A 14,264-nucleotide genomic window follows, 5' to 3' on the forward strand; every position below is an offset into this window, starting at 1 on the left:
CAGCACATGAGCAAACACTCATGTCAATCATTACTATTGAAATAATAATTAACATGATGAGATCTTCAAGTAAATCCAAGAAAAATATGAGCAACTATATCAAGTTCAAGACATGAATCTAATTTCCATTACAAGGATAAGCTACACATATCATGTTTCACGAAATACTCCTTATCTCTTTTGAGAATTGGCCCTGGCGAGCATACTATAGAAAAGCTTATCTGACATCTTATTTACAGTTCTACTTGAGAGAATATATCCATGGTTCAGAAAAAATCATGATAAAAACCTCACATCTTTCATGGTTTTACTCGAGATTGACCGATAAAGCGTAGCGCATAACCAACTTAATCAAAATCGATAGTTCCGAACCATAATTTGTCATAACCAACCATAGACAAGTGTGGCAAGCTACAAATGGTATGGCGAGAAATTTTAGAACCATATTTTGTCATGTTTAAGAGAATCTTACCACACATTTTTACTCTCTACCATATGGAGCCTAAAAGAATCTTTTTAAAATTTAGTTATCAACTAAACACTTGCTAACTTGGTTCGACTTGCTTAAGGTGAAGTATGCCAAAAACATGGCTAGCAACCCAACATCTCTTGAGAGAAAACCACAAGAATGAAGCAAACAAAGCTTTAAGAAGACAATATCATCAGCATTATGGATCAGAGAAAAGAATGAAGCAAACAAAGCTTTAACAAGACAATATCATCACCAATATGGATCAGAGAAGTAATAGCTCATCACCTCTTAACAGTTACGTTGTTTGGTAAAAGTCCAAGAGCAGCTTCTAGACTAAATCCGGAGGAGCGCCGCTACATAGTTTATCACATAAGTGATAATGTATTGACTTGATTCCATGAAGTATTTCTCTAAAATGAACTGTAAGGTTGTAGCTTCTCATGATTCACTTGGTGCACAGAATCAATTTTTTATGTCAACTTTATCGTGTAGAATTATAAAAATTAATTCCAGACAGGAACATTCAAATCAAAGAATCACTTCCCATAAAGAGTTAGGATTAGAAGAAGCTCTATCAAACAAGCCATTGTACTCTTTCCTATTAAGATTGTCCCAATCTCTGAAGAATGCCCATGTTTTTATTATGAACTAGAAGCTAGTTGGCAGTTGTTGAAAGAGACCGACGTTTACTTACTCCTGGTCTTACTTTATTTTTCTTTGGGAACAGGCTAGTCTCACTTTCAAGTACTGAGATGATCATCATAGCAGCACGCATGATTAGCCCAAGAATTACCTGAAACATTGACCAACAAATGAAGAACTGTTGCACACTGCTACTGAAAATGCCCAATAATCAAACTTAAAACTGCTGCTCGATGGATCTGAATTCTAATCTTGTGGTGGTAATCTTCTTCACATTGTTGTTCCTGTGTGACTGGACTCTGATGGAGCACACGTCAGATTGGAAGCATCGAGAATTAGCATCTATCAGTCTTGAACAACTGGGTCATCACAAAAGTCGCAAACTTTATTTATCGGCCTAACTGACGATGGTGAGCTTCGGGGTCCATATAGGAATTATGTATGCCGAAAATGTTGACAAGAGTATCGCGTCCATTGAATTCGTGGCTGCAGAACTCGTGAAACATAAACGAACGCAATAGGCCAATAAGCCAATAGGTAACGGCCAATGTTCTAGTCCTAGCAAATTGGTATTACTTTTTTTTTTCTGAACACACACCTTTCATAGATCATAGATTGATCTAGCAAATATGTCGACATTAATTGATGAAATTAGCATAGACATATTGTTGTCGACGGACATATCACCTAACACTTTAGCAACATTAAATCCGAGCATAAGACTAGTATAAGAATACGAGCACTCCTGCTAAATTAAAGACTTAATCCAAATGGAGTTTTACCACCACAACGAAGTCTGAAGACATTTGATAAAATACTTGTTTGTATTTCACAATTGAGATGATAGTATTATATTTTAGTCATTTTTTATAATAGAAGAGGAAAATGGTGCTTCAGTTTTGCTTCACCAACATCAGCCACGCCCAATGAAGAAGCTCCAACGACCAAAGAATTTGCCAAGGGAAGAACCAAAAGTCCAGGTCGAAGCATGGCGAAAGAGCTGACACCATATCTATAGTTTTCCAACTGGGCCGAGCACGCTGGGCCGGCCCAGGCACGGCACTGGCACGCACATCCCGTGCCCGTGCCTGGCACGGCCCGTCTCCGTGCCCGTGCCTGGGCCTGGCATTTGGCCCATGGGCCAGCACGCGGCACGGCACGATTTTTGGCTTGGCCCGCTAACGGCACGAGGATGAATAAGAGTCGTTGGATCAGAGCCATGACTGCATCTCAGCCGTCCACCGATTAGGGTTGGGAATGGCTGCTATATAAGCCGCCCCAACCGGCCTCTCTCCCCCAACTTAACCCTAATCTCATTTCAATCCCCACCCCATCCACCGGCCGCCGCTGGTCAGGAGTCGCCTCGCCCTCGCCGTCGTCTCCGTCGCGCGTCAGTCGTGGAGAAGACGAAGGGAGTCCAGCAGTGGCAAGGGGGAGGGCGACGACGGATCCACGCTGTCCCCACCCCTTCGTCTCGGCCTCCGGCAGCGATGAAAGCCCTAGTTTGGTTTTGGATAATTGATGAAACCCTAAGCACTAACCTCTATACTAAGTGTGTGTAGACTTAATGAGGTTGGTACATGCCAAGTGATGGAGCAAGTGATGATCATGGTGATGATGGTGATGACCACAAGATGATCAAGTGCTCAACTTGGAAAAGAAGAAAGAGAAAAACAAAACCCTATGGAGATCAAGGCAAAGGTATTGCTTAGGGTTTTTGGTTTTGGTGATCAAGACACCATAGAGGGTGTGATCACATTTAGGATAGATAGCCGTACTATAAAGAGGGGAATTCTTTGGCTAAGCGGTTATCAAGTGCCACTAGGTGTCATTGTTCTTGTGCATGCATTTAGAACCTAGTGAGCTAACTTAACTCCTTCGAAGAAAATGTTTGTGAAAATGCTAACACACGTGCACTTGTTGGTACACACGTTGTGGTGTTGGCACTCTTTAAGAAGGAGGTGGAGTTTGGAAGGTAGAGAGAGGATGGGTTCCTCTCTCCCTCCCGCCGAGCTTGCGAGGCGGGATTCGGCGCTTTTCGAGAAAATGAAGTGCATATTTTCTATTGCGCCGGTGGGAAAGTTGGACAAGTCGCGGGAGTGTTTCTCGCTGAGGAACACTCACCGGACGCTGGCTTCTGGAGCACCGGACGCTGCGTCTGAGCGTCCGGTGCAGACAGTGCCTGGCCCAGCTAGGGTAAGGCACCGGACGATAGGCACCGGACGCTGGCTTGAGCGTCCGTTGGTGTGCGTCCGGTGTGCGGACGTTCTGCGACCCTCTCTGCGCATGGGTCCGGTGAGCACCGGACGCTAAGGGTGCGTCCGGTGGCTTGCGTCCGGTGACCCTGCGAGTTTGCGGAGCTCTCTGCGCATGAGTCCGGTGTGCACCGGACGCGTCCGGTGCCAACCTGCTCAGCGTCCGGTGCTCTGCAGGTTACCGTTAGACTCTGACACGCGGCTGACATTGGAGCACCGGACGCTGGTGTTGAGCGTCCGGTGCCCCTTTAAGAGCGTCCGGTGACCCCGTGTTTTGCCCAGTGAAAGAGCCAACGGCTCTATTTGTTTGAGGGGCTATAAATACGTGTTTGGCCGGCTTAGGGCTTACTCTCTTGGCATTCTAACATACTTGACATCCTTGTGAGCCTAAGCAAACACCGCCCACTCATCTCCTTCGTAGATTATACATCTTTGTGAGATTGGGAGTGTTTCCAAGTGCATTTGCTTGAGTGATTGCATCTAGTGGCACTTGGGGATCGTTCTAGCTGCGGTTTTCTTGTTACTCTTGGTGGTTGCCGCCACCTAGACGGCTTGGAGCAGCGGAGGAGGATTGGCACGAGTTGGTGATTGTTCGTGGCCATCTCCCGGTGATTGTGAGAGGTTTGTGCCTACCTCGGCGGAGTGCCAAAGGCAACATTAGTGGATTGCTCGTGTCATTGAGTTACCTCACTTGTGGGTAGGTTCTTGTGGTGTCCTAGTGAGGACGAGGTTCGTGCAACACCTCTTAGCCACCGAACCACCAAGTGTTGGTCGACACAACGGGGACGTAGCGTGCCGGCAAGCACGTGAACCTCGGGAGAAAAATTGTGTGTCTCCATTGTGATTGTTCATTAGATTTCTCCCGGTGATTGGACTTCATATTATTGATTGGTTCATCCCCTCTATGCGGCGGTATAAAGATCAAACTATCTCTTTTTACATTCCCGCAAACTAGAGTAGCTTACTTACTTGTATAGAAACTTTTAGGTAGCTTTCTAGTGTAAGTAGTGACATAGCTCTTGTGTGCCTAGTGATTATATCAACTAGAATTGTTGGATAGGTGGCTTGCAAACACCCCTCTATTAGAGCTAGAGCAAAAAGCTTCGCTTTGTTATTAACTAACCTCTTGCTCTAGTGAGTTTGTAGATTTTTTAAATAGGCTATTCACCCCCCCCCCTCTAGCCATATTAGGACCTTTCAAGCGACAGCGACATCGACGGAGCCGGAGCTCCGACGAAGCTGGTAAGCCCCGAGCCGCCCCTGTTCTTCAGTTCTTCTTCTTCTCCGTCTCTGTTCTTCTTCTTCTTCTTCTTCTTTTTCAGGTCTGCTGATTCGCTGCTGCTTGGATCTGCTCAAGCTCAAGCTTCTCCGTCGCCGTCGACTAGCTCAGATCTGCTACTCCTCCTTTGTTCTTCTTCATTTATGATCTGATCTGAAGTCTTCTTCTTCTAATCTGCTTCTTGTTTGCTCTGTTATGGCAATCGATTGAGGCTAGAACTTGATGTAATATGAGAACTTGAACTGTGATGTAAAAACATTGAATTATATGGAGCTTGGCTGGCTGTACTCTTTTCTTGCTTGATTATTTGAAGTTTGTATGTGCATTTTGAATCTGCTACTGTGATTCTGCCTTAGCGCCTGGGCTGGCACGGGCACTGTAGTGCCACCGGGCCAAACGGCACGGCACAGCACGTTTTTGACCTGATAGGGCCGTGCCTGGGCTACCAACTCGGCACGGTGGCACTATCAGGCACGGCACGGCGGGCTGCCGTGCCGATCGTGCTCGTGCCTTGCCGTGCCGTGCCTAAGCGTGCCCGTGCTAGTGCCGTGCCGGGCGGCCCATCTGGAAAACTATAACCATATCACAATGACCAGGGAAGTTGAATGGCACAATTGTCTTCACCGCAACTAGGACGAGGAGTCCAAACTGAAGCCCCTCACCGCAGGTCACATCGTTATAATTTATGATCCACCTAAGATCTTGTTTGACTACACTTTAATTCATGTTAATCCACATGTGTTAGGGTGGATGGGGTGAGAAACTAGTTAATTTTTCACCCTATGAGCAGCATATAAACCTCGGTATGTTGATTTCTCATCAATGACATGTAAATGATGATTTCATAATGGTAGGTCAGATCTTCAAAGAATTTGCAGCCGCGCAGGAGAAATTATCTTTAGTTAAAGACTATACTCTTCTTCTATCTAGTCTAGCTAGATACAAGAAAAATGATACTCGTCGGTATCCGGCCCACACTCTGGGCAAACAAGGGTTCGACCCAACCTAGCTTTTGGCCCGTGCAATTCTAGAGATGCCGAAAGGCCTACAGCGGAAGCCATCGTGCGTCACATGTTTTTTCATTTCGCTTTAGTTCATTTCACACATATTTCATAGTTTGGAGGGCATTTGGTATGGCTCCTCACAAGGGGCTAGCCAGAGCCGTTTGGAGAAGCCAGAGCCACAGAGGAGCCCTATCAAACAGGGCCTTAAACTCTGTGTATGATAGCAGTAAGCATGTGCTGATGCTTCTTCTTAGACAAAGGCTGAAGTTGGATTTTTTTTCCATGATCTAACTCTGCACTGGCGCTTTCATGTGGTTCCTCATAGCTCTGCACCTCTTCTTCCTCCTGATCTGTTCTAGAGTCCAATTGTCCAAACCTGAGCCAGTGCTCGTCGTAGAAAGAATTATATACACTGTCTATATACGGATGAAGGCATTGCATTTGCTCATGAGGAAAAAGAAAAGGTGATCCAGGACTATTTTCAGAATAACATTGGCTCTGTGGTTCCGAGGTCTACAACTATCAATTGGTAGTCCCTTGGCTACACCCCACATGATATGTCGGACCTCAAGGCGCCTTTCTCCCAGGAAGAAGTCCAAAATACCATAAATTCCATGTCCTCTGACAAAGCTCCAGGTCCAGACGGTTTCACGGGTGCCTTCTTCAAAGCATGTTGGGAAACCATCAGAGTAGACGTCATGGCAGCCATAAACAGCCTGTTCTCAATGAATGCCCAAGGGTTTGAATGGTTAAACTCGGCAAGCATTGTCTTGCTCCCCAAAAAAGTTGAAGCCATGAGGGTTACAGACTTCAGACCCACCCATCAGCCTCATTTACAGTATTGCCAAAATTTTCTCCAAATTGCTAGCTAACAGACTTGCCCCTCGCCTGAATTCCCTAGTCTCCAATTGTCAAAGCGCTTTCATAAAGAAAAGAAGCATTCAAGATAACTTTCTTTATGTCCAGGGCGCAGTACGCAAGCTACATAAGCAAAAGACGCCAGCCTTGTTCATGAAGTTGGATATCCATAAAGCTTTTGACACTGTAAATTGGAGATATTTGTTGGAGACCTTACAAGCTTTGGGCTTTGGACCCCGCTGGCGTGAATGGATTTCCATCCTTTTTCGTACAGCTTCATCGTCTGTACTACTTAACGGAAGACAAGGCCACAGCTTCACCCATGCTAGAGGCGTTCGTCAGGGAGATCCACTTTCTCCAATGCTCTTCATTTTGGCTATGGACCCACTCCAGCGGCTGCTCGATCTAGCAACTCAGCAAGGGATCCTCAGCCCCTTACCCCACGCAGCAGCAAAATGGAGAACATCCATGTATGCCGATGATGTGGCCATATTCATCAACCCGATCAAAGAGGACGTGGTAGCTGTGAAAACAATCCTCGAAGCTTTTGGTACCTTTTCTGGACTCCACATAAATTTGCAAAAGAGCTCTCTACACCCAATCAGATGTGAAAATGTGGATCTAGACCAAGTCTTATGACCCTTCACTGGTAGCAGAGGTGTCTTCCCTTGCAAATATTTGGGACTGCAGCTTCACACTAGATCGCTTCAGAAAGTCCATGTTATGCCTCTCATTGAGCGCATTGGACAACGGCTACCGAAATGGAAAGGGAAATGGTTAAACAAAGCAGGGCGCCTCACTTTAGTCACTTCAGTCCTGTCTTCCATGCCAACCTACCACCTCACCGTTTTTCCTTTGGCTGCATGGGCAAGGAGGAAAATTAACAAAATTAGGAGATCATTGTTGTGGAAGGGGGAGGAGAATGCTAACGGAGGTCATTGCCTGGTTAATTGGCCAACATGTACCAGACCTAAGGAGCTCGGGGGCTTAGGGGTGCCAGACCTAGAGAGATTTGGGAGAGCTCTACGCCTTCGTTGGCTATGGCAAGAATGGGTGCAAGATTCAAAACCGTGGCTCAGATCTGAGCTCCCGTGCAATGACGCAGACCGCCTCCTTTTCAACTCATCAGTCACAATAACGTTGGGTGATGGTGCAAAGGCCCGCTTTTGGCACCACAATTGGCTTGACGGAGAGGCTCCTAGGTATCTGGCCCCAAACTTGTTTCAACTTGCTCCAAGAAAGAACAGAACGGTACAAGATGAGCTACAGAATAACAATTGGATACGCTCGCTAAGGAGAAGAATCACCTCGGCTGTCCACATTGAAGAATTTGTATCCCTTTGGATTAGGATTCAGGGTGTGCACCTCCAACAGGGCATTAGAGATTCGATTGCCTGGAGATGGACATCGGACGGGGTTTATTCCACCCGTTCAGCATATCAAATCCAATTTAAAGGCTCCTTTGGTTTATTTCGAAGTGAGCTAATTTGGAGAACCAAAGTGAAGAACAAATGCAAGATCTTTGCTTGGATTCTAGTGCAAGACAAAATTCTAACGGCAAATAACCTACAGAAAAGAGGATGGCCACATCAAGAACATTGTGTACTTTGCAATAGTCCTTTAGAAACTAGCCTGCACCTATGCTTGTGTTGCCCTTTTGCAAAGGCGGTTTGGGATCGGATCATCTTGTGGGAGAACCTCCCTGAACTGCGGGCGCCAATCCTGTACATATCAAAGCATGGTGGGAAGACACAACAAGAAAGGTACCAAGTTCAGAACGAAGACGACTCAATGGGATGGTGATTTACACCTTTTGGAACATCTGGAAGGAACGAAACAAGAGAATATTCAATAACACCTCAGAGACGGCCGTGCAGGTGGCTGCAAGAATCAAGGACGACATCGAACAAAGAAAGAGAGCTTTCAATCAAGCCTAGCTTTTTCAAAGTGTTTCTCTTTGTTTGTCTGCAACCGTGGCTTCAAACCCACTTTTTTTCTCTTTCTTTGCTTGTACATAAACTCTTTTGCTCTTCTGCTTAATTGAAAGGTAGAGCTCCTGCCATTGCTTTAAAAAAAAAAAGAAAATAGTTTGCCGTTTGATTCCACATCATGACATCAGTCTTGGCTTTTGTCATACCTTATCTTCCAACGCACCAATGCAGGGATCCAATCCAAATCCAAATCTGACAAGTTTCCTTCCGCGCTAAGTACGTACGTACCTCCCATCGTTGCAGCATCCCTGTTGTGTTGGCTTTGCCTAGCATCACCTTCAAATTAACTCTGACCAATCTGCACCCTGAAACACATGGCGTCTCTCAGATTCATATATACTCCGCAAAACTGCAGCACAAATACATGTTCAAAATGATGTGCATTATATTGCTATAAGCAACGAGACTCAAAGTTTAACCCAATTTTTTTACTCAAACCGAAAGTCAAGCAAGCATCAACCGAAAGTCATGCACGCCATGCATGGCTGGTGGCTGCATGGCCCGGAGAAGAGATGCTCTGGATAAGTAGGCATCCCTCCATTGTCCAAATTTTTAGTATTTTCTTCCGGCATCCCAGCCGATCGGCGACTGATACCGTGATAGTGGCGTGGGCGCCCACCGCCCGCGTCGATCGGACGCGGTCGTCCATCCCACGGCCACCATCGTCGCCGGAATCTCCCCCTCGCGGCATCTCTCTCGCCCGCCCGCCCGCTTTAAAATCCCCGTGCGCGAGGAAGAAGGGTCATCATCATCATCATCGTCACTCCACTCACCACCGGAGACGGCTTCCTGTGCTTCCCCCGCCGCGTGCGGCAGAGCTCGAGCAACTAGACACCAGCAGCGTCCAGCAGCTTGATGGCGAGCCTGACGGTGCCGCCGGTGCCGACGTGGCCACGGCAGGACGCGATCGACCTCCACAAGGCGTTCCGCGGGTTCGGCTGCGACAGCACGACGGTGATCAGCATCCTGGCGCACCGCGACGCGGCGCAGCGCGCGGCGATCGCCCAGGAGTACCGCGCCGTGTTCAACCAGGACCTCGCCCGCCGTCTCGCGTCGGAGCTCAGCGGCAACCACAAGCGCGCCATGCTGCTGTGGGTCCTGGACCCGGCGACGCGCGACGCCACCGTCCTGAAGCAGGCCCTGACGGGCGACGTCACCGACCTGCGCGCCGCCACGGAGGTGGTCTGCTCGCGGACGCCGTCGCAGCTGGCGGTGGTGCGGCACGCGTACCGCGCCAGGTTCGGCTGCCACCTCGAGCACGACGTGACGGAGCGGACCTCCGGCGACCACCAGCGGCTCCTGCTCGCGTACCTGGCCGTCCCGCGCGCCGAGGGCGGCGCGGTGGTGGTGGACGCGTCGACGGTGGCGCTGGACGCGCGCGACCTCTACAAGGCCGGCGAGCGGCGGCTGGGCACGGACGAGCGCGCCTTCATCCGCGTCTTCAGCGAGCGGAGCTGGCCGCACATGGCGGCGGTGGCGCGCGCGTACCACCACATGTACGACCGGTCCCTGGAGAGCGCCGTCAAGAGCGAGACGTCGGGTAACTTCGGCTTCGGCCTCCTCACCGTGCTCCGGTGCGCCGACAGCCCCGCCAGGTACTTCGCCGGGGTGCTGCACAAGGCCATGAAAGGGCTGGGCACCTCGGACTCGACGCTCATCAGGGTCGTCGTCACCAGGGCCGAGATCGACATGCAGTACATCAAGGCGGAGTATCACCGGATGTACAAGCGCTCGCTCGCCGACGCCATCCACGCCGAGACGTCCGGCAACTACCGAACCTTCCTCCTCTCCCTCGTCGGCCGCGACCGAACCTACTGAATGAATTACTCTACTGACGACGACGACGGCTGCTGCTTCGTGCAGACTCTGGAGCCATTGCCACCCGCCATCGGTGTGTAGCTGCTGCTTTTTAAAGCGTTGTGTGCTTCCTATATTCATGTTAGGAACTCCATGGAAAGGTTCCTTGTAAATACTCATGTGTACTTGTATTCTTGGAATGGTGTACTGGTTGCATTGACAACTCAAAACCTTCCAGTATGTGTATGTCCTCAGTAACAAAGACAATGAAATTATTATTGTTCACTCATAAAGGACATGTACATACTGCGTACCTGCACAATGTACACATGACCCCTATTCACTAGAAAATTTATCTGCTCACTATCCCAAACAGAACAGCATTGGCCGCGATGCCCAACGTACAGGCTGCCAAATTTCAGAGCTAGTATTATACAGCTAGTCACCGAGAGAAACAGAGGTGCCGTCTTCTACACTCTTACAAACAGCCAAACCACTCTTACAAACAGCCAAACCGTAATTCACATAGATACACCGGCGGGCTTCATACAGGATGCAACCAACTAAACTCAGTCGACAGGCTTCTGGTTCACATGCCGGGACGCCGAGTACGATTGGATCGCCGAGCTCGTCACGCCAATGGAGTGCTTCGTCAGGTCCATGCTCTTCCTTGCGGCGAACCAGATCATCCAGAAGAACCCAACCCAACCTGCAGTAGGATGCGTTTTGTCAACATTAGCACAATGCACACGTGATACATGCTCGTCCTCAGACTCAGAAGGCAAAGATATGCTTCTTCCCCAACAAATCTCAAAAGAGTATTCTTGTTGCAAGGAAACTGCTTTGTCAAAACAGATTATTTCCATGCTTACCTTTCTTAGATATTGGGCATCACAATCTCCATGAAATTTCTAAAGAGGGAATCGTAACTGCAGCTATTTCTGCTAAAGCTGTGCCACTTTATTCCCCATTATCCAGGGAATCTAGTTTGATGTCTACTTATTCTCCACTAATTTGTGGAGAAGGTGCTGTGGTGACTACTTACTATCCTAAAAGTAAAAAAGGTGAAATTGACAGGAGATCCTAGACTGTCAATTTGATATAGCCTTTCAGAAAGTCCTATGGAGGAAATGATTTATAACAAATGAAACTCTTTTCTTGGGATGGACAAGATGAAAATTGGAAACTCACCTAACCTACAAATTTTATTTGTAAGTTTTAAACTCATTTCATAGTTTTTCCCAAATTTCAGTTCTGCTACCTTTTCCTGATAATGCCTTTGAAAATCTTTAGTTTTGCAAGTTCATACTTTTAACCACATCTTAGACACTGACCCAGCACTAAAGGAGAATCTCTTCAACTCTGAAGTTTTATTTAACGATTTGCTTCTTGAATGAATTGTAATAACTACATGGTTCTCCTAATTATAGAAAACAGAATGTCAAAGAGAAAACCAGAAGCAGTATTAATAATTCACCAAATTTACAATGTATAGATGCCTCTACAAGGTTCTCCTAATTAGTAGTGCACACAATGTCAAAGAAAACAAGCACGATTTATAAATGATTCACCAACATTACCTAGTACTCACTGTTACTGAAACCATATAGCACAATAATTTCTTACTTCTTCCAGTGTTCTTAAAAGATTAAAACAATAGAGTTGGTGACTATTGACAATTTACTGTTAAGCATATAACAATGGGCAAACAACATTTGGTTCTCCCTAATTGTTGAAAAACAATTTAGTGCACGACTCTATTCTGATTCTGATGCTAAGGGGAGCACGCGGGCAAGTGTACAGATTGAGATGATTCAGTTGAAAATAGAAACATTTGTTACAGGTCCACCATAGTAATGTTGACTAAATTAACTTCAACGCAGAAGCGAAGAACATCTTATATAATGGTTGGAGATTCAGGTAAAGTCTTTAAGGTTTATATAATGCCTGAAGGTTGTTTGCATATTAACATATCAACAGCACTACTCCCTCCGTCCTGGAATAGGGTGCATTCTAGCATTTGAGACGTGTCCCCAAATATAGTACATTCGAGGAACAAGAAGATACTATTTACTTAAATAAAGTTACGGAAGAGGAAAGTAATTCAATGCCTACCATATTTTCTATAAGAAACATAGATTGCACCCTTTAATCATGGGAATAGGATCAGATTTCAATAGATTAGAAGTTAAGTGAGGGGTACATGCGTCTATTGCGCTCTCTCTTATTTTGTCTTAGAATAACCACAAGACACTGTATTGCATGACGGAGGAAGTACAAATTTTTACAGGGGAATAGAGATAATTTACCGGTAGCAATCATAACTCCAACAACTGCTGATATGACAGTCGCAGAAATGGCAAAGATAGCAGCTGATACTGCTCCAATATAAACTGCAACTAAGCAAGCAAAGAAGATAGCCAAGAATCCTCCAGCAGCAGCCAGTGACATCAGGACTGAGACGATGACCGCATTAGCAGTGGCAACCAACAGGAAGAACATGAAGATCAGAAGGCCAGTCAATGCTATAAGAGTGATTGTTCCGACCTGCCAGATCAGAAAAGTAGTTACTGAGAAATCCTAAAAATGGATGCCATACCAAAGACAAGGTATCATGTAAGAATTTAGGATCAAAACTGCACGCAAAAGCAACCTACCATGTTGTATTGCTAGTGAAAGAAACCTACCATGCTTTTGTTTCCACTTATACATGCTCCCTCCACCTTGAAATGCAGTGTAGTTTGAGTTGTCTGAAGTCAATCTAACCTAAGTTTGATAAGTTTCTTTTTAGAAACAACCAATAATACTTATGATATTGAATGAGCACTATTAAAAATCCTGATACCCTATGAAATCTATTTTTATAGTTTACCAATTTGGGATTGTAGATGCTAATACTCCTTTTTTTTATGTAAATTTAGTTAAACTTAAGGTAGTTTGATTTAGGACAAACTTAATATAATCCTACAATATCCCAGGAGTCGGACAAGAGGGATTACAATTCAGTCTATTTTCATTTCCCTCAACAGATTTCGTAATCATTTTGACCCCGGAGACCTAAAATGTATACCAATCTAAAACCAACATTGCAATGGGGACTGTGGCACAGTAATCCTGTCGACTGATAGCACAGACTAAAACAAGTGTGCAGCTATGCAATCACCAACAAAGACTTGTGCAAGTTGCGCAGACAATGAATGAAGTGTAGAACATCGAGTCAGATTTAGTAATAAACAGGGGCAAGAGAAACCCAATGCTTAGGGTGACGGGATCAAGGATGCGCGCGGGCCCACCGAGATGACGAGGATGGCGCGGAGGCCGCTGCCCCGCCTGGTCCACTCGAGCAGGTCCCGCGCGGAGTTCCGGGACGCGCCCCTCAGCCGCGGCGCGGCCTCGCAGGACGCCGCCCGGAGCCGCCGGAGCAGCGGCTCGTGCTCGTCGGGGTGCCAGACGCCGTCGACGAAGCTGCGGAGGACGCCGGCGAGCGTGTCCTCCTCCTCGCCGACGTCTACCTCGCGGGCCTCGCCTTTGGAGGCGGGCTTGGCGGTGGCGGTGGCGGTGGCGGTGGCGGTGGTGGTGGGCCCGTCCACATCCATGGCCGGAGGGGCGGTGGGGGACCGGGGAGGAGGGGAGTCAATGCAACTTGGCGTCGGCGAGGGGCGAACGGGGACGGGAACGGATGAGGGTGAGCGCCGTGCACGTGCTGGATTTTAACAAGAGGGGTTCGGGGGACACGTTGGCGGCTCGAGTGGCGCGGCCGTCGCCACGGAGGTGACAGGTGTTTCCCGTGGGCCCACCCAACCGAGCCAGCGAGTGCCGCCGTTTCTGCTGGCCGTGTTTAGTTCAGGCCTTGTTCAGCAAAAACTTTTGTTTTTGGGTCACGTAGCATTTTTGTTTTTATTCGATAAATATTGTCCAAGTATGAGTAATTAAGTTTAAAAGATTTATCTCGTAATTTATAGTTGA

The 14,264-nt window shown here is 47.1% G+C and overlaps 2 protein-coding genes across 2 annotated transcripts; one reads left to right on the forward strand and one right to left on the reverse strand.

Annotated features, from left to right (window-relative positions):
• Nucleotides 8,978–10,583, forward strand: LOC8075631 (annexin D5). The gene has a single exon (XM_002444321.2). The coding sequence runs from the start codon at nt 9,357–9,359 to the stop codon at nt 10,317–10,319; it is 963 nt and encodes a 320-aa protein (XP_002444366.1). The 5' UTR covers nt 8,978–9,356; the 3' UTR covers nt 10,320–10,583.
• LOC8075383 lies at nt 10,559–13,982 on the reverse strand. The gene is made up of 3 exons (XM_002445466.2): nt 13,592–13,982; nt 12,608–12,845; nt 10,559–11,007 (listed from the first exon to the last, which is right to left on the reverse strand). The coding sequence occupies exons 1-3, from the start codon at nt 13,892–13,894 to the stop codon at nt 10,868–10,870; spliced, it is 681 nt and encodes a 226-aa protein (XP_002445511.1). The 5' UTR covers nt 13,895–13,982; the 3' UTR covers nt 10,559–10,867.

The sequence above is a fragment of the Sorghum bicolor genome, chromosome 7 (assembly GCF_000003195.3).
Source record: "Sorghum bicolor cultivar BTx623 chromosome 7, Sorghum_bicolor_NCBIv3, whole genome shotgun sequence".
NCBI classification, from domain to species: Eukaryota; Viridiplantae; Streptophyta; class Magnoliopsida; order Poales; family Poaceae; genus Sorghum; species Sorghum bicolor.